At 48.9% G+C, this 18,371-nt stretch overlaps 7 protein-coding genes across 7 annotated transcripts; 4 read left to right on the top strand and 3 right to left on the bottom strand.

Moving 5' to 3' along the window:
- Positions 1-161: 161 nt before the first annotated feature.
- On the bottom strand, positions 162-3,125 carry N7447_007824 (uncharacterized protein; the record flags this gene model as incomplete). Its single annotated transcript, XM_057232086.1, has 5 exons — positions 162-1,896; positions 1,955-2,206; positions 2,262-2,279; positions 2,335-2,420; positions 2,475-3,125. The coding sequence occupies 5 exons, from the start codon at positions 3,123-3,125 to the stop codon at positions 162-164; spliced, it is 2,742 nt and encodes a 913-aa protein (XP_057083851.1).
- A 535-nt stretch (positions 3,126-3,660) lies between these two features.
- Positions 3,661-5,099, top strand: N7447_007823 (inositol polyphosphate multikinase; the record flags this gene model as incomplete). Its single annotated transcript, XM_057232085.1, has 2 exons — positions 3,661-3,743; positions 3,884-5,099. The coding sequence occupies 2 exons, from the start codon at positions 3,661-3,663 to the stop codon at positions 5,097-5,099; spliced, it is 1,299 nt and encodes a 432-aa protein (XP_057083850.1).
- Positions 5,100-5,346: 247 nt separating this feature from the next.
- N7447_007822 (mitochondrial 37S ribosomal protein uS19m) lies at positions 5,347-5,920 on the top strand (the record flags this gene model as incomplete). The annotated part of the gene is made up of 4 exons (XM_057232084.1): positions 5,347-5,389; positions 5,466-5,481; positions 5,602-5,784; positions 5,878-5,920. The coding sequence occupies 4 exons, from the start codon at positions 5,347-5,349 to the stop codon at positions 5,918-5,920; spliced, it is 285 nt and encodes a 94-aa protein (XP_057083849.1).
- Positions 5,921-6,522: 602 nt separating this feature from the next.
- On the bottom strand, positions 6,523-7,430 carry N7447_007821 (putative TFIID and and SAGA complex TAF10 subunit; the record flags this gene model as incomplete). Its single annotated transcript, XM_057232083.1, has 2 exons — positions 6,523-6,960; positions 7,155-7,430. 2 exons carry the CDS (start codon positions 7,428-7,430, stop codon positions 6,523-6,525), a joined length of 714 nt encoding a protein of 237 aa, XP_057083848.1.
- Positions 7,431-7,864: 434 nt separating this feature from the next.
- On the bottom strand, positions 7,865-10,691 carry N7447_007820 (uncharacterized protein; the record flags this gene model as incomplete). Its single annotated transcript, XM_057232082.1, has 4 exons — positions 7,865-9,124; positions 9,182-9,835; positions 9,900-10,387; positions 10,529-10,691. 4 exons carry the CDS (start codon positions 10,689-10,691, stop codon positions 7,865-7,867), a joined length of 2,565 nt encoding a protein of 854 aa, XP_057083847.1.
- A 1,678-nt stretch (positions 10,692-12,369) lies between these two features.
- N7447_007819 (uncharacterized protein) lies at positions 12,370-14,109 on the top strand (the record flags this gene model as incomplete). Its single annotated transcript, XM_057232081.1, has 1 exon — positions 12,370-14,109. The coding sequence occupies one exon, from the start codon at positions 12,370-12,372 to the stop codon at positions 14,107-14,109; it is 1,740 nt and encodes a 579-aa protein (XP_057083846.1).
- A 608-nt stretch (positions 14,110-14,717) lies between these two features.
- Positions 14,718-17,471, top strand: N7447_007818 (uncharacterized protein; the record flags this gene model as incomplete). Its single annotated transcript, XM_057232080.1, has 3 exons — positions 14,718-16,519; positions 16,575-16,901; positions 16,937-17,471. The coding sequence occupies 3 exons, from the start codon at positions 14,718-14,720 to the stop codon at positions 17,469-17,471; spliced, it is 2,664 nt and encodes an 887-aa protein (XP_057083845.1).
- Between the last annotated feature and the right edge of the window lie 900 nt (positions 17,472-18,371).

The following is an 18,371-nucleotide window of genomic DNA, read 5'->3' as shown; positions in this document are numbered from 1 at the left end:
TGTAAGACTACGATTCAAGGGTTTGCATATTTCTTGGATATTCATATGGGTTTTATTTCTGCTTCAGCATTTGAGTAAAAGTGTGTTTAGAAATATTCCCGGCAGATTTGCAGCAGACTGATCACGTAGTAACCAGATAGCTGCACCTAGCGACAATTCAGTCATTGATCTTCTCCCTCCAGTTCACCCCTAGTTTTCTCGTCCTTCTCAACAGCCTCCTTCGATGTCTCGGTTGGTCCCTGGCTGGGCTGTCCCTCGGCCCCCTGGGTCTTCACAATTTCCTCCTCACTCGAAGTCTGGGCTGCGAGGTCGTCTGTCGGTTCTTGGCTGAGCTCTCCCTCAGGTTTCTCCTTCTTCACAACCTCCTGTTCACCCGAAATATGGGTTGCCTGGCTGTCTGTAGGTACTGAAATGGGCTGTCCCTCGGGCCCCAGCTCCTTCGCAGTCTGGGCTGCTAGCTCGGCTTGTTCCTTTGCAGCCTCGGCAGCTTGCTTGACCTGCATTTCTATCTTCTCTTTTTGCTCCTTGAGAAGCTTTGCAATGTGGGCTTCTACCTTGGTCTGTTCCTTTTCAATCTCCTTCTTGTGCTCGCGGAGAGCCTCCGCAATCTGGATGGCTTCCTTGACCTGCTTGTCAATCTGCTTCTTTCTGTGCTTGAGAGCCTTCGCCATAATCTCCGGGTCGAAAACAGGCTTGATTCTTTCAGGATTTTTGTAATATCCGAGAATCCGATTAAGTCGCTGGAAAGGGGTCTCGTCAAACGGAATGTTACGATCCTCGTTGCTAAGGCGGATGGGGCGTGGCTCTCCCTGGCGCATGCATCGCCTGCCTCTCTCCGGATACGGATCCTTGGGTAAGCCCATCAACCTTTTGATTTCCTCCATGTCCCAGCCAAAGGTCTGAAGGGCATGGATAAATTCCCAAATGGCTTTCATGGGATGATCATCCGGCTTGACTATGAAGTCCAGCTCGTAGGTCAACATGTGCATAGCCCACTCAGCTGGGGTGGGCTCAAGAGGCTCAATGATAGAATCCTTTGCCCGGCGGCGTGCAATTTCCTCCTCGTCGGGGATGAAGTTAATGGGCGCGGGCTCCACGTAGTCCATCATCCAGTCATTGTACATGAACTTGTAAAAGGTTGGTAGGACCGACAGGATTTCATCGAAGTAGTACTGTCCGAAGTTGGTCTCATATACGGTCGTGATGATCTTCATGCCGGGCAACAGATTGACGAAGAAATCGGCTTCGAGGAGAAATTCGAACTCGTAGGCTGGGGCAAAGCCAGCATCCCAGTCGATCTTTTCCCAGGGAGCGAGGTCATAGGGACCTCTGGCGGGGTCACGGAATTCCTTGGCTCGAACCTTGCCCACTGGAACGAGATCGGGGCCCAGCTCCTTGTAGTATGCAATGGTTTCCTCGGTAGGGGCCTCCATAGAGATCACCTCGAATCCATCGATGTCTTGGACCTGATTGGCTTCGATCAAGTCCATGTCGGCGAGGATCTTGAATTTGCGAGCAGTACGATCATTTTCGGTAATTGCAATGGCGTATTTGACGATCTTGCGAGCAATGTCAGTGGTGAAGGCCTTTTGATCAGCGTGTCGAACATTGGTCCAAGCATCAGGGTCATCCACATCCTCGAAGTAGTATCCGCCAAACAGCATGGAGCAGCCGCGATTGAAGTCCCCGGGGCCTGAATGATGGACAAGTTGTTGGTTCATCCACAATTCTTTGGCAGCACGATCGCAAGTCTTCCGGGCCTCCTCGATGTCCTCCTTATGCTCGGGGCAAACATCGTGATAAAGTAGGTACGAGAAGAAATTCTTCATTGTATCAGTACAGATCTTGATCTCCTCCTCGGTATCAGGGTTGTAATAACCCATGTAGTACCCGGTCCTATCAACAAGTTAGCATGTGTGACTTTAAATAAGTGTTCAGATGGTTTGATACTCACAGGTAGCCAGTGGCAACATCGTTAAACTGAATTGGGTATGGCTTTCCTCTCTTGGGAAAGATGGCCGTGGTGCAGCGGGCTTGCATTGCCTCCTCTTTGGTCATTTCCTTCAATTCCGAAGGAGTCACTCCCTGAGAATGATTGGGACCCACGCTGACACCGCCATACTGCAGATACTTGAGAAAAACCTTGCGTCTGTAGGGCTCAAGACGTCGCTTGTACAAGAAGCGCTTGATGCCCTCGTCAATTCGACTAGATGGATTATATTAGTAGGCGTTATGTCATAGATAAGATTCAGGAACCTTACTCAAGAATAGGCAAAGTACTGTCATAAAGAGTGAGATACTGTCTCATATGGGGGTGGGTATAAATGTACGTACGGATCATAGATCGCTTTGTTCTCCTCGAACTCCGCTGGGGTGATTGGTGCATCAGCATAGAAAGGTTCGAATCCAGAGGGCGCGTTCTATAGACTGTTAGACAAAATCTGAGCGGGTAAGCATCAGTATCACAGTCTTACCTCTCCCCTCTGACTCTTGGGGCGTCTCTTATTCTTCTTTTTCTTTGAACGACTAACGTCCAGTTCCACGTTCGCGAGAACCCTTTCCTCGTTTGGATCATGCTTGAATCCAACCTTGGACGCTTTTTCCGAGACTGCATCGTCGTTCACATCCGAGGTGTCAGTAGTGCTCTCTGGCTGTTTAGTAACGGCAGAAGGACCAGTTGCTTCGAGAAGGACCCCAGCTTCAGCTAGAACCTCCGAAATATTCTTGTAAGGCTCCCTCATCTTCAACCTACTGTTAGCGTGATATTTTATTTGGGACACCAAAGTGATTGGGACCTGGTCAGACCGAGTCGGGACACTCACATCATTGGATGCAACCTTCAACCTTTCTAGCTCAGCCGGGTCAAGGAAATGAACATGAGCAGCCTTAGGCCTAGCAGATGATCGATTCAGCTTGGAATCCAGTTGCGGCGTAGAAGATTCTCCCTCGGTAGCTTCGATATGCACTTGGTCCGGGTCGGTGGGGCCAAGGTGAACAGAGGCACCGTCGTCAGTCGCCATGGATTCAATAGGCTTCATAATCTCCTGAGAGCCAATAGACTCCGGTGTTTGAGTAGCTTCAGTAGACAAATTGTCTTCCCCTGCGGGATCAAGATTATCATCCATGAATGAAGGTGATGTTTGAAAGAATGACGTCTTGTCGCGGAACCAATGAAGGAGAGAAGCAAAGAACAAAACAGAGAGAGACTAAATAGGCAATCTTGGAGGGTCCCTAGGGAACTTCCAAGGTTGCCCAGGTGGAATCAATTGCTTAGTCGTGATGCTGCCGGATGACAATGAGATCAAACCAAACCCATAATTTATGTCTCTTTCACTTAAGCAGATTCATAAATTAATTAAGTTGTACCTCAAATAGAAAGGAAAACTAAACTCAACTAAAAATCTGGCGTTGAATAACATTGAACTTCACGAGTTGTATAGATGGGTATAGATATGCAGTTAGGGCCAAAAATGACATCGCCCCCTCATCTCCGTTTCGGCTGTGATGTCGGCCTCTTTCACCTAACTCACTTCTTATTTTCAAATTGACATTGAAATTCAACTCTCTTTGTTGAGCTCGAGAGTCTACCTGTGCACGTGCTTATCTCAAGTCTATTCCACTTGTTTGGGAAATACAGACTTCAAGCCGAGTCGTATCAAAATGCCCTCAAACTTAGAAAGTCGAAAGACACACCAACTAGGCAGCGAGGACCTAGTCCCTTTTGACCATGCTGCTGCAGGACAGTAAGTTTCACACTCCCGCTCTGTTCCTGGCGCAACGTCCCGCATTACCCAACCCGGTGCGCAGAAGAAAAACCAACACTTGGCGGACTTTGAGTACGATATCACATCTATGACCATACTAACAAGATATTTCTCTCCAGCGATGGTGTTCGCTGTACGCCCTCCGGCGCCCTGATCGCGAAACCATGCACGCGACAGGAGGTAGAATTCTACGAATCCAGCGCGCTCCACCCCGCATTCCAGGAGTTTATGCCCCTCTACTTCGGATCCCTCTCATCTTCCGAGCAACAGCAACCGCTGGTGATCGCTGCCGCCCGAGAACATGGCGCCCTTCCCCTCCCTGAGTCTGGCGACGTTTCTACCGATTCCTCCCTACCTAGCCAACCTTCATCCCATACAGCCTCCACCTCCACCCCCGAAGACGGCGCTGCGCCTGCCAAGGAGGAATCAGCATGGGTACCCTCCGGAGGCAAGAAAATTGATTCTAGCTTGTCGATCGTGCTGGAGAACATCGCCTGTGGGTTCCGTCGGCCGAACGTGCTGGACGTTAAGCTCGGCGCGCGTTTATGGGCCGACGATGCCCCGCTCGAGAAACGGAATAAGCTTGATGATGTCTCTAAGGAAACTACCAGCTCTAGCCTTGGATATCGCATTGCGGGAATGAAGGTTTGGACTGGCCACGATGGGGAGACTGATGAGGGCGACCGGACAGATCCGTATGCTACAAAATACGAGGGCGCAGAGGGTGAAAAGGGCGAAGTCATCGAGAAAGATGGCTATCGGCGGTTTGACAAGTGGTATGGCCGCTCTTTCAATGAGCATAATGTCAAGCAAGGGTTTGAAACTTTCCTTGCTGGCGCAAAGGCGGGTAGGATAGACCGATCAAAGATGGTCGCTCAGCGCGTGGCGGAGGAATTGAAAAATCTACAGCGGGTTCTTGAATCTGAAGAGAGTCGGATGTACTCTGCGAGTGTGCTAGTGGTCTACGAAGGAGATATCGAAGCGATGGAGCACGCGATTGAGGAGGAGCAGAAAGCCCCAGCACCCCATTCTCGGGAAGAAGAAGAAGAAGAAGATGAGGATGAGGAATTTGAAATTCCCGAGGAAGCCTTGGAGATGGTCAATGTCCAGCTTGCTGATGGGATGCCTCAACAGGCTATCAATATCAACATTAATCCCGAAACCATGCAGATGCCCGAGGAAGACGATGACGAGGAGGACGAAACTCCTAAAGTCCACGCCCTCCGTGTGATTGATTTCGCACATGCCAGTTGGACCCCTGGACAGGGCCCGGATGAGAATCTTCTCAGAGGTGTGCGCAGCCTCGTCAAGGTCTTTGGGGAATTGACAGAGTGAAATGGAGTATAGAATTGTATGTGCCCACAGTTGCTGGCGACCGTTGGGGGCACTACTATCATGCAGTTTTTGTTTGATTTAGTTTATTTTCAATTAGCTAGATCATATCTTCATTTATCGGCCAATTTATTGGGTTCATTCTTTTAGTATTTGAACGCCATATAAAATTGCTGACATAATCCCGCCGAGACTTCGACATCGATCTTCAACATCGCGGAATCGCAGCTGCGGAAACCCTCAAGTCAAAATGTTCCCCACACGCGCCCTTTTCGGCCGGTCGGTCTGGAAAGGTGAGTCTTGTCAGATCTGGAAGATCTCAATTCCAGGATAAATTACCAAGAAACCACACGCTAACACTTACAACAGGCCCAAACATCGTCCCGTACGTGACATCCAATGCCGAATAGAAACCAAGCCCGCCCTACCTTCGAATCTAGAAAATCTTCTTACAATGGGCCTATCTCAAACCGGAACAAATAACTGACTCGATAATCCAAAACAGCCTCCCTCTCCCACGCACCTTCCCCCCTCCGCCCAACACACCCCCGATCCGCACCACGAAACGCGCCGCAACCATCCTCCCCAACTTTGTCGGTCTGCGCTTTGCTGTTCACAATGGCAAGACATACGTCGAGATCCAGGTGACAGAGGAGATGGTTGGACGGAAGCTTGGAGAATATGTTGCGTATGTATACATTTTCCTACGCCATTCAGCATGAGCATGACGGGCAGGTTCGGTGTGATGTGTTTAGTTACTAACATTCCGTTTGCTCCGTAGGACCCGCAAGCGCTTCACATACAAGCAGTCTAAGAACAAATAAACGATTCGCATAATTGCCTAGTGCGGATACCTCTTGCGCTGGGAGAGCTGCATTGCATCTCTTTATTTTGCCACACTATGTACAGATATATCGTTGGGGTCCATGTGACATTAGCTGCTTTTGGGTCGGAGTTCAATATACATTCGTCGTTTTCCTAGGTGCAAGCTGCAAATTGTAAAGTGCAATGCGACAAGTATACAATACCCAAATATAGAACCTATATAGAACCTATATAGAAGGCAAATATGTCAATGCCCTGTTGACCACTGCTCCTAGTTCGATATGCCGTGTTCCTACGGATCCTAATGCACATTTCCAAGCCAGCAACACATGGGAAATGTTCATATCATTCCATCACTAGTACCTGTAGCATTGCATACATAGTTTCTAGTAACAAATCAAAATTAAAAAGAAAACGCCATCCATTGGATCCGCCCAGCCACCAGCCCAGACTAACAATGCAGTCATGATCCCAGGGTCACTTAAGACCATTTGCACACCTAAACGCCATCCCTCAAAACGCAAATGACAAATGATGGGAAAAAGTGCAAATATAAAGGCCACAAACAACGACCCCCCTTTCCCCCGTTTGTATTACCGTACTACCTGTAGAACTCGCCTCGCTTCACGCTGACCCCATATTCCGAAACTGCCATTCCAAGGTCCTCCATGGTTAACACCGTGCGTCCCTGACCAGAACCACCGGAACCACCACCTCCAAATCCAGGCCTCTGGATACCGAGATGAGTACCGGCTTTGCTACCCTTCCCGCTATCGCCGCCAGGAGCTGGGGCACCTGCGCCGGCCGGAGCACCGATACCAGCTGCAGCTGCTAGACTGCCGATGGGGTTATTTGCGGAGGAGCTGTTTGAGGCGCGGATGCGGGCAAACTGGTACGAGTCTGCTGCGATGTCTGAGACGAACTTTTGCGCGGCGAGTGCTAGGAGTCGCGCGAGGTGAGGTGGGGTTTGGCCGGGCCCTGTGCCTGGTGGTGGGAGACCGGCGAGGGTGAGGTAGTGGGCTGTGACTGCGTCGGGAATCTGGAGATCGAGGGTTAGTTTTTCCTTTACTTTTCCTTCGGTCATCTGATGGATATCGTGTCTGGGTCTTGCTTTCACATGCTTGGGCAAAAATCTTGGGGTAAATCGCATGGTGCCGGGGATATGGTCCACCGTGTGACCGGCCATCAGGGGAAGCTTAGAGAGGTTACAGGCTTGTTTCAGAGATGACTTACAATTGGAGCATAGTCGTCCATCTTGCCGAGGAACTCGCGCAAACTTGTTTCCTTCTTGGAGGGTTCTGGCGCGGGAGCCATGGGATCTTGGCCAGGCGCGGCGTTTGCGTTCGCTCCGGTCTGGCTATCAGTGTTCATCTCGACGTCTTTTTCGATGGAAGCATCAAGATCAGGTTCGGTTTTGATGTGATCTTCTGATTCGGACGGAGGGAGATGTTCTTGTGATCCGTTCTGAGGTGTGGGTTGGGGAGGTTGCGACGTTTGAGAGTCGGCCATGGTGGGCAAATATCGGTGGAAAACCCCTGCAAGTATCCTTCAATTGAGACTGGGCTGACTTCCAAGTACAAGGCCAATCAATGGCGGTTATACGTTCGTTTATAGGGAGATTCAAAGTCACACGGGTAGTGCACGGACCATCTCTAGGTGGACCTCGGGGGCTTTTCCCAGGGCTACTATGTACATCTATATAGAAGAGTGCTTCTTTTTTCATTATTCATTTTGAACCTATCACTATGTACTCATACACTTGGAATGCAAATAAAAGCAACCCAATCCGGCGCAATATCGCAATCCCATAGTAAAACAAATGTGGTCCCCGAAGGAACAAATCTCAATCCAGCCCTAGACTCCGAAACAAAACTGCAAATCCGAAGCTCAGAAGCTTGCGGACAAAAAGCTAATTCAAATAAATGGTTGCATATGACAATCCTCTACTGACCCAACTGCATGTGAGGATCGATGTGGTCAGGAGTTTGCTGAGCATGCTGAGGGTACTGACTTCCGTGTACCTCCTGGCTCAGAGTCTGCATGAGGTTTTGTTCCGCGGTTTGATCAAACACGGATTGACTGTTGGCATCTGGAGGAAGGCTAGGCGAGGCGGACATATCATGGCCCGACACAGGTGCCCCATGAGCTCCAGCAAGGGCCATCATACCCTTAATTCCTTCCACATGAGCCTTGTCTTCTTCGCCCTGCTTTTTCTGTCTCTCGCGGGCTTCCCGCTTAGCTGCCTGGGCGGGAGCGCGGGTTTTCAATTCACCAGTGACGAACTTCAGGTAGTATGGTACCTCAATTCCACTCTTCAAGAAGAAGAGCTTCAAGTTGCGAGCCTTGTCTTTCAGCTGTACCTGGTTGCGATCTTTGAGAGCTTCACTGATCGTTCCACCGGGTCCAAACATAGCAAGAATCTGACTCCAGTGGGGGCCCTTAACGCGGTCCAAGCCGGCCATCAGCGCATTCTCTTCTTCGGTGGTCCAGGGCCGACGTTGACTGGGAAGGCCAGATTTGCGGCTAGTTGGAGAAGACTTGGCGGATGCAGCCATTCGTGCACGCTCGTAGAGAACCTGAGTGGGCTGTGACTGAGAGTAATGGGGGATCCCCGGCATGTATCCATGGTTGGAGGACATGCCATTCGCTCTGGCTTGCATAGCTTGCGCTGCATTGGGGTTGTATTGCTGGAAAGTGGCCTGTAACGGGCTCTGCTGGAAAGTCATCGGGGAGGCCTGCTGTGTCTGATAGCCTCCAGGGGGGGTGGGACTATGATGATATTGTTGGTGAGCTGGCTGCGGTTGTTGAGCAGCGGTGTAGCCATGAAGATACTGGTTCTCGGTTTGGCTCGTCTGCTGCTGTTGCTGTTGCTGTTGCGGTTGATGCTGTTGTGGAGGCGGCGGCGGCTGTTGATGCTGGGGTTGCTGCGGTAGAGGCGACGGACTAGCCTGAGACTGGGTCTGTTGGGGCTGTTGTTGATGCTGTTGTTGCGACTGCTGCTGGGAGCGTCGGAGGCCATGGCCCTGTAGGGCAATCTGGGCAGCTCGGGCAGCACGCGCGACAAGGTCACCATGCATGTTTCGATCCACCGGGACTTCAACTTGTTGGTTGAGTGAGAATTGACCCTGGTGGGTGGTGTTGGGTGACTCATGAGCATCGCCATTTGAACTTGAAGGTTGTCGTCCCTTGACAGCCTTCTTTCCCTAGATGATATTAGCACAAGCACAACATTTGAGAAAACATAAACGCAACAAACGAACCTGTTGAGTATTAATGGCGTCAAAGTTCTTCGAAATGTACGAGCTAAGATCTCGGAGGAAATCTTCCCAGTGGTACTTGTCCGGCAGGGCATTCAGCGCTTCCTCGTTGTTGATCTCATTGAGAAGGATGTCACGGCGAGAGGTGAGGCGATTCACGAAATCCGTTTCAGATGGTGCCAGCTGTCGGGTGCCAGGACGTCTTGCCAGTAACCGCTGTTCCATATCATCCGGGAACAGATTGTAGAGGAGCTGCGTGCGGGTGAGAGATTTGTTATGCATGGCTGCGATGAAAGCCTGCGTCTTGAGTTCGAGGTACAAAGCACCTTGGACCTTCAGTAAACGACCGCCTTCAGGAACAAACACATCTAGGAAATGATCGTTGAGGTCCGCAAATCCAATTTCCTGAGATCCGAAGATACTTGAGACAAAAGATGCTAAGTTCGCTTTGCGAATGACATCAACTTGAGAAGGGTCTGTGATTTCAAGGTCCGTAGGCTGAAGGAATGAGTGCTTGACGGTGTAGACTCGCTTTGTGTGATCGAACAAGGAGCGCATGGTGGCATATGCTTGGCCATTTTCGGAGTCAGGTTCGGACACCATAGCAGTGAGGTCTTGGTAGGTGTTCTTGGAAAGGAACGATAAGATTTGCGTGGACTAAAAAGTGATTGGGCAAATGTTAGGAGACTGAGATCACGTAAACAATATCAATTCTACTCACGAGATTATCCAGGATAGGGAGACTCTGAATCTTGAGGTGAGAGTTGGCCTTGAGGAAAGCAAACCCTCTGGCTCCGGGGAAATCGTTCGACGGTGGTAGTTCTTGAGGTCCCATTGCAACGGTCTGCTCCTGGCGCTCTGTGTGATCCATGATCTCGGAGATAATTGTGGCAACGTCGTTGTTGAGGTCAGAAGTACCGTCCTGGGTGGTCGCGACTCCGGTAGGGGTATCATGGGTGTCATGAGTGCCATGCTGAAGAGATTGGTTTACATTATGATCGGTTTGCTCGACGGTGTCAATAACGCCTTCGCCGAGAGCCGAGGCCAATTCCTCTTCGATTTTGTGACCAGGGCCATGCTGATCGGCCATCAAGATGGCTTCGTTGGACAGAGAGATATCACCGTCGGGGCCATCGTCTGTACGGCGCTTTTTGGCAGCCGGAGGCGAGCCATGTTCCTCATCATCGAGGGAATGGGGCAATTTTTGGTCTATGATACAGATTTAAATTGTGAGTATTGATTCCAAGGTTACATTGAGGTTCATTGGTGGTGAGGGTGATATGTAGGGTGAGGAGTGGTCGAGGCTGGTGAACGGGACGATCGGATGAGGCGCTTGAAGAGAACACTTACCAATGTCACCTCCGTCAGAAGGGAAGGGAGGAAAATCAGATGTTTCCTGGCCATCGAAGGATGGCCGCGCGCCTCGAGTCTCGACCATTTGGACAAAGCGCCTGCCTGGGGTCGGGATATCAACTTCCGAGAGCAGAAATGAGGGCTTAGGGGTAGGGCGCATTTGTAGGGCTTGCGGAAGAAGGATGGAGGAGCGAAAAGATGATTTTTCTGCCGGGCGGTGATATTTCGGGGAAGATGGGTGGATGCGTGGGTTTGGAGAAAATTGTGCGTGGGGTTTAATGAGGAGTGAGGTAGATGGAGAGGAGAGAAGCAGAGTTTGATGAAGAGTGCGTGGCTGATATTTTAATTGTGCGTGTTTTTATGTGGTCAGTACACAAGTATCCTTTCCGTGTGTGTACCATACAGAAGGTACATAATTCGTAAATATTTTTGGTCTCTCGCGCACCAGTAGAAATGTACCACCATTAACTTATGTAGAATACCTACTGCCCACCTTTCTACAGCTTATATACCTGGCACGAAACCTGTCTCTAGTAATTACACTTTGGCTGTTGAATCCGGGGAAATCTTATTTCTTATCATTTATCAGATCTACGATAACCCGTGACTATGGAGATTTTCCGGTGTTCTGCCAAAGCATAGGCGGTGTGATGCAAAGACCTACTTGCGGAAGAAATATCCATAGTAGCAGAATATTAAGATAGTTCAAGGATAATCATACCATTACCGACCCAACAATTGTTCCATTAAGTAGCAGTTACTTCTCTACATGAACCTCATTTGAGTATCCAATTGACAGCGTCATCATCCCTGTCCTGACAGAACATCAGGATCGATATCCGAGGTCACTGAGGGTGGGTCAGATTTTCGCTCTGTAAACTCCAGGGCTACATATGTAATTTTCTGGCCTTTGGATTGGCTTGTCCTACATATGTAGATATCATCACATATTCAGGAACCTATGGAACCTATATTATAGGTTGACAGGTACCTACATCCAGGGGCAGGAGCCGTTTTAAGACTAGCGTGTCAGGTACCATTTGGCGGTTTGATGACGCCTACATGTAGCCCTGAAACGGCTATGTGCTGAATTTTGTTTTGTGGACATCCTGTCAATTTACTAATCTATTTAATTATTAGAAGATATAGGTATATTGATATATGTACAGAAATTCTATGAACTCTGCGCGGATAATTTGTGCGCGTCATCAATTCTATCTCACCTAAGTATGAATCGTGTGCAACCTTGAGTTTATTAGCCCTATGAGAAATGTCAATTTATCAAATCGAGCCGTGGTGAATATCCACATAAGAATCCAACCGTGGAAGATTGGGTCATGATACTTTTCTAAAACTATAAATCGAATGAAGTCATCCCCCTGAGTAGTATATATTGTACATATTTGACTTCTGATATTGAGCCTCGCCGACATCTATTGGGTGCGTTTAGCTCCTACAGGCCCTCGAATATCCTTTTTGATCACTTATGTGTTTTTCTTTTTCCTATTGACAAACTTTGGAATTAATTTCTACGCTTAATGTCGTCAAGATTCAGCTTATCCCCACCATCCGAGGCACCCGAAAGTTACAGTGCCGTGAGTTTTGACTTCCACGAATAGAAAGCCAGTATTTCTACTTCTAGTAAGTACCTAGGTAGTACCGGTACCCGAAAGCGGATATCTCATCGCTGGGTCCTTGATATCCGGGTAGCCCTAATTACCATTTGAGGCCCGGACCATAGAGGCCAAGTTTCTTTATTACAGAGGTTGTCCCCGTAATTTGTAGAACAAGTCAATTAATCCAGTCAAGGCTTGCTGTTCTTCGATGCTTGGAAGACCATGTTGATGTACGGCCTACCTATCGCTCTCCTGGCCCTGCAGGGCCCGGCAATGGTTTCAGCTCAAGATTCCGACCCCTCCAAGAAAGTGTGGGGAGTGTTTGCATTTACCGTCTATGGAGACAGCAAGCCCGGTGCGCTCACCAGCTCTCGGACCTTGACTGACTACGGAGCCAACGAACTCGCCGCAGCAGCATCGGATTTCCGGTCTCGTTATGTATCAACACCCGCAGGCTCTGAGACTGGAATCCAGAATATATCCCCGATCATTTTGGACTCAAATGACGTGGATGTGCTCTCGACAACGGGTCAGAACATTGTTGGATCAGCCCAAGCATTCATGCAGGGTCTATACCCACCACTCGGCTCAATGAACATACCGGGTAGCCAGATTGCGAATGGATCGTTTGCACAGGCGCCATTGAATGGATATCAATATCCTCGGATTGTCACGGTTGGCGAGGCAGACCCTCAGTCTGTTTTGGTTGAAGGGCACGCCAAGTGTGACATGTATCATGCCGCCGAGGGCGAATACCGTGTCAGCGACGAAGTCCAGGATATCACACGAGATACAGAAGCCTTTTACAGGAAACTGTGGAAACTGGCATTGTCTGAAGTCTATGATGAATCATCCGCAACTTACACGAATGCCGTTTCAATCTCGGAATATTTGGATTATCAAGCTGTGCACAATGACAGTTTGTTCGAAAGTCTGAATCACGCCGACATCCTTCGTGCCCACTCGTTAGCGGACCAGTATCTATGGAGTACAAACAGTGAGCAATCATCCTCCAGCGGGTCTGTGATCGGACTAGCCAGTCCAATTGCGGGACAGACATTGGCATCAAGCATTTTAGAAGCCTTTGATCTGAATGTCCGGGAAAGTGGCACCAGGCAGAAGATGACCCTGCTGTTCGGTGGTGATGAGCCATCTGTTGCTCTGTCGTCTGTGATGGGACTTGCAAACCAGCACCAGCCCAACTTCTCCTCCCGCCTGGTACGAGGTGGCTCGTTTGTGTTCGAACTGTACAGCTTCGAGAACAGAAGCAACTTGTATCCATCATACCCTGGTATCGACAATTTGTATGTGAGATTCTTGCTTCACAATGGGACCGACAACACCACCGACTTCCAACCATATTCCCTCTTTGGGCACAGTCCCAGTCAAGCCTCAATCCCATATACTGAGTTCCGCTCCAAATTGGAAACGTTTGCCATGGCCTCAACACAGGAATGGTGCCTCCGCTGTAACGCCGAAACTGTGTTCTGCAATGGAGTGTTAGACCAGAGTGGATCTCAGCCATGGAAGAAGAACAAAGAGATGGCTCCCGCTGTAGCCGGAGTCATCGGTGCTGTTACAACACTGGCTGTTGTTGGATTCACAGCAGTCATTGCGTTCCTCATGTGTAGTGCGCGCAAGGGCAAGCCCAGCAAAGGAAGTCTTGGGGGTTTCAAAGGCTCTGGTAAACTTGCCAGTGATACCGATGTGTCGTTCGGTGAACCGATCTGGGGAAACTCCAAGACTGACGATACTCAACCATCTAGTGGCATTGCCGCTGGTGTTGGAGTTGCTGTACAGGGTCAAGAACGCACTGGAAGCTGGGAGATGGGGCAGGGGAAGAAAGAGAATGAGAATAACCAGTCCGCTGACATGGGAGTGAGGTCGCCTTTTGAGGATCACGAAGAAGATTGGCGTGTACACAGTGGTGTCCAAGCTGTGGAAATCCGAGAGAGTGTATAAATCGTATTATGTCGTCGCCGAGAATTGAATTATGTCGTCGTTAGCCACATGCAGGTGTATAGATCGTGTTATGTCGTGGCCGTATTTTTCGACAAGACATCTTTCCTTTTTTTCGACGTTGATGTCTTCTGGCTCTGTTTTTCTCGAGTATCGCTGTTGAGAGCTATTGGTTCAACATAGACGCGTGCTGGACTATCAAACGCGTCTATTGTTGGCTATATCTCGTGACCCTGATCTCTGAATAGCCTCGAGCCCTCGTTCCTTCTCCAATGATCCTGTACCTTCCACCCAAATCAATTTAACCCTTACTTTTCATCAAATCCATTTGTTTCCATTGTTCTCGAAAGGTAAACATTCCATCCCCATGAACAAAATGAGGTATAACCTGCCAACACTGTTGGGATTGTGCCAGGACACAGGTGTACACTGCAAGTGGACCAGTCAAGCAAGACACTGTGAGTTTCCTTTTGATGATGCTTTTGATCTTCAATGATCTCCCCCAAAGGATGGAGATCTCATTGGGTTGCCGGTGTGAACTTCGTTCCAGTAGATCGATCAGAGCTGCCATGGGTCTCAGGATCCATTGTCTCTGCACAGCCCAATGAAAAATGGCCATGCTGACCATCAATATAGGTAGAATATCACGTCCTGGACGAATCAAGAAGCCTATTCTTTCAGAAAATCCAAGAAACCGGCCGAACAGAGAGTCAGCCAGGTCATCGCGACCGAACAGAAACCCAGTATCGAAAACCTCCAAGAATCGCCCGAATCGTATCAGCAAGAAACCATCCGAGCCTTTGTTCTCCACGAGTGATGCAGGGTTTGCTCAATTCCTAAAAAGGCACAGTTCCCCCAAACACCAGCGAGTCACGGCTGGGGGAAGAATCGTGCCAATGAAGCCGCCGAGACCACTCCGTCTTGACAGCTCATCAACTGCGCCGATGGCTGTAACGAATGACGACGAAGCCATTGCCGCACATGTTTTTGTTGATGGTCAACTTGTGACTGATGGCCGCAACAGAGCAGCACAAGGGAACCTGACCTTCCTCCGTTCCTCCACAGAGTCCGATAATAACTTGCAGGAGATATTGCCGCCACCTTTGCTGGCAAGCACATCCCAGTTCGCAGCCCCAGTCAATTCACAATATTTGAATGTTTCCCAAACAATAGGTACAAGTTCACATATTGAATACATTGAACAAGCACCCCCAGACGAAGACGATCCAGAGTTCGTTCACGGAGTGCGACACCCTGAGCCCACTCTTCAGGTTGAGGAGTACCAGACACGATGGGCTTTGATCCAGAATCAGATCAATGCAGAGAATACTGCAATTGCGCAGACGTTGACGTGCATGTCCCAGTTTGATATGTTCCAGGTTTGCGATAATTACATTCGATATGTAAGAGTGGCGTGGATGTGCGGCCATGATACCATGGCATTGGCATTGGCACAACTGACACGCAAACTCGGGTACCATGAAAGATATCTCCGAGAAGTTAACGAAGCTATCGCATTGGATCCACGGATTTCACCTAGCGATGCTCGTTACAATTTGCGTGTTTACAACATCAACGAACGGGCAAGAGTGCTCAGAGCACTTGATGAACATGATATGCTCATGGATTATACACAGTCAATTGAAATGCATCATGCAGAGGCAATTGAAATGGACAATGCCAACGATCTAGAAGGCATTGTCGTTGATCCAGAGCATCAGAGCCCCACTTACATTCAAGAGCAAGTTGAAACAACGATCGCAGATGGCTCACATATTAATCTGTCGACTGATGGTGCCAATGACGTTGTGCGTGTTAGCACCAACCGTGGAGTCGAAATCATTGACCCGAACACTGGCCATCCTATCGAATTCCAGAGGCAATCGTTGGCAGCAACAAACAGCTGCAGCAATGGAACAGACCACACAAACGGGAACAAGTCAAACTTTAATAACATGCAGCTTGATGGAAGCTCAGACTTGCTCATTCGTGATCGGGAAAATGACAACACAAGCAGAAGAACCTCACTCTTCAATGAAATCCAGGTTGATAGAAGGTCGGAGTTGTGCGTTCGTGATGTGAACGGGAGCGGCAATGTGCCTACGGGAAGTCATGACACGCCGTTTGACGCCGACAGCCGAATGGGCATCCACCTTTTTCCCGAAATGAGCTCTGAAGGGGAAACCGATGGAATCATATCATCGATCCATCATGAGACATGGACAGAACGTCGTCCAAGAAATGGAAACCGTATCAGCGGAACTGTGCCTCGGAACTTCGGCCGAAACAACGTCTTTAATTATACTGCGCCATTGCAGTCCATTGCTGAAGTCAACCATGAGGAATATGCCGTCGAATTGGCTAGCACCGCTGTAAATAATGGGAGTCCCACGCCAAGCCTCATGTTTAGCCCGTAAGTTCTTGGCTCCCCACTGGCACGTGGAGAATACTAACCCATAGAGCCGCAGTAATGCAGATGAAGTGAGCCGTCCAACTGAAGATGGGGCTCCCCAGAACGGGCTTCGGTTTCTTCAGAATGAGCCCCGCGACGCATCAGTTTCGGTCGGTTCAGACGACGAGCAACCGATGACAAGAGAATCTAGTCCCAGGCGTGGGTTGACCGAAGAGATGCTCTCAGCACTTTCCTTTGATCAACAGCGCAGAAGTACTGACGTGTTGGAGAACCTTTTCGATGTGTTTGTCGTAGATGTGCAGGGTGATTGTGAAGCGGAAGGATCCGGCGAACGGAGAGGACGGTCTCTCGCCGAACAATTAGAGGATGGCATGAACTACAGGTAAGTTCTATCCATATTCGTTTGCATGTGTGAAGGGCCGATTTGACGCATAGCAGCCGCAATGGGAGTATCACCCTGACAATGAACGGCTTCGGAGGGGATTACCCAGACGACATGTCGGATACACCCCTATTGTCTCGGAATAGCCCATTCGGCAGATACAGTCCATTCGACATGAACAGCCCATTGTCTAGGAATAGCCCATTGTCCAGGAATAGCCCAAGCAGGGTAATCTCGAGGTCCAGTGCCCGCCGGAGGTATGATGTACCTGTGGGTGATCTCAGCAGCGTTGGGTCTCGTATGATTTCTTCGAGTCTGAATGCCCGCCGGAGACATGATGCACGTGAAAATGTCCGAAACGCCCGTCGCTCGCTCACAAATTCATCGCGACTGATTGAAGACCTGAGAGACGAAGTACCTGCCACAACAGTTCTCGGTTTCGACGCGCCAGACAGTCAACAAAACACCAATTACTTGCCTGTATATCCACGCTTGATCGACACCAGCCTCAGACATACCGCACCCCCCATTGTGAACACCAGCAGAATCAACGCTCATGCTTACCGTTGATACTATGCAACCATGGTGTTGCGTGGAATCCATGCCCAAGTGTTCCCGAAATCCCCGAAGTTTCAGATGATGAAAGCAGAAAAGGCAGAGAGAAAAGCATAAAAAAGGATGGAAATCAATGGACCAAGTTCAATTCGAAGGAGGAGACGATATTGAAACATGAATCTGTACGATATTGTTATGTATTGATTATTCCTCCAGCAGAATGAAGTCTCATTATCACGTGGGCCCCTACTTTGTAGATATTTATTTATACTTGGGATGTCGCCACCTACGTCTACCAGAACCGAGGGAAAGAAAATATCTTAAACGATATCTAAAAAGAATAGATATCTAAGAATTCTGCCAAAAAGACATTTTTAATAGGATAATACTACACCCCTAGGATTTCAGCCACTTTCCTAATTAGGTAACTATATAGTTGATAGCTCTGTACTTGTACTAACTATCGGCCCTATGTTGTACCTTGACGCCTGCTTGTGCCTGCTGCTTTCCTCATTGCCTGTCGCAGAATTTTTAATCGCACTCGGGGAGAGGGCATTGAAATTCTAGGCCTTTTCAGGCCTTTTCAGGTTCTGGTCGGTCTAACTAGCCGAGGGGGGTTGGCTATAGTCCTCTCCTTCAAGCCCTTGGCCCACTAGGATGATTTGGGGACTAAAGACGCCGGTCAGAGTACCTCAATTGTAATTTTGCTTAAAGGGTGTTCTATCACTCCTGCCCATGACTAATGCAGATAATAGCATTAGCAGCGGCGGCTGTATTTTGTGCGAGCCAAGTAGCAATATAAGTTTAGGAGTAAATAACAGTCAAAATTGTACAAATTCGCTTACCATTTAATGATAATTTACAATTGTATACTTCATGATAATTCTATAGTATTAAACCAGTTCAATGATTTTT

This window comes from Penicillium robsamsonii (assembly GCF_028829455.1).
Source record: "Penicillium robsamsonii strain IBT 29466 chromosome Unknown utg000004l_segment0_segment0, whole genome shotgun sequence".
Lineage (NCBI taxonomy): Eukaryota > Fungi > Ascomycota > Eurotiomycetes > Eurotiales > Aspergillaceae > Penicillium > Penicillium robsamsonii.
The sequence above is the reverse complement of the archived record's forward strand: the minus strand, read 5'-3'. Positions and strand labels throughout refer to the sequence as shown.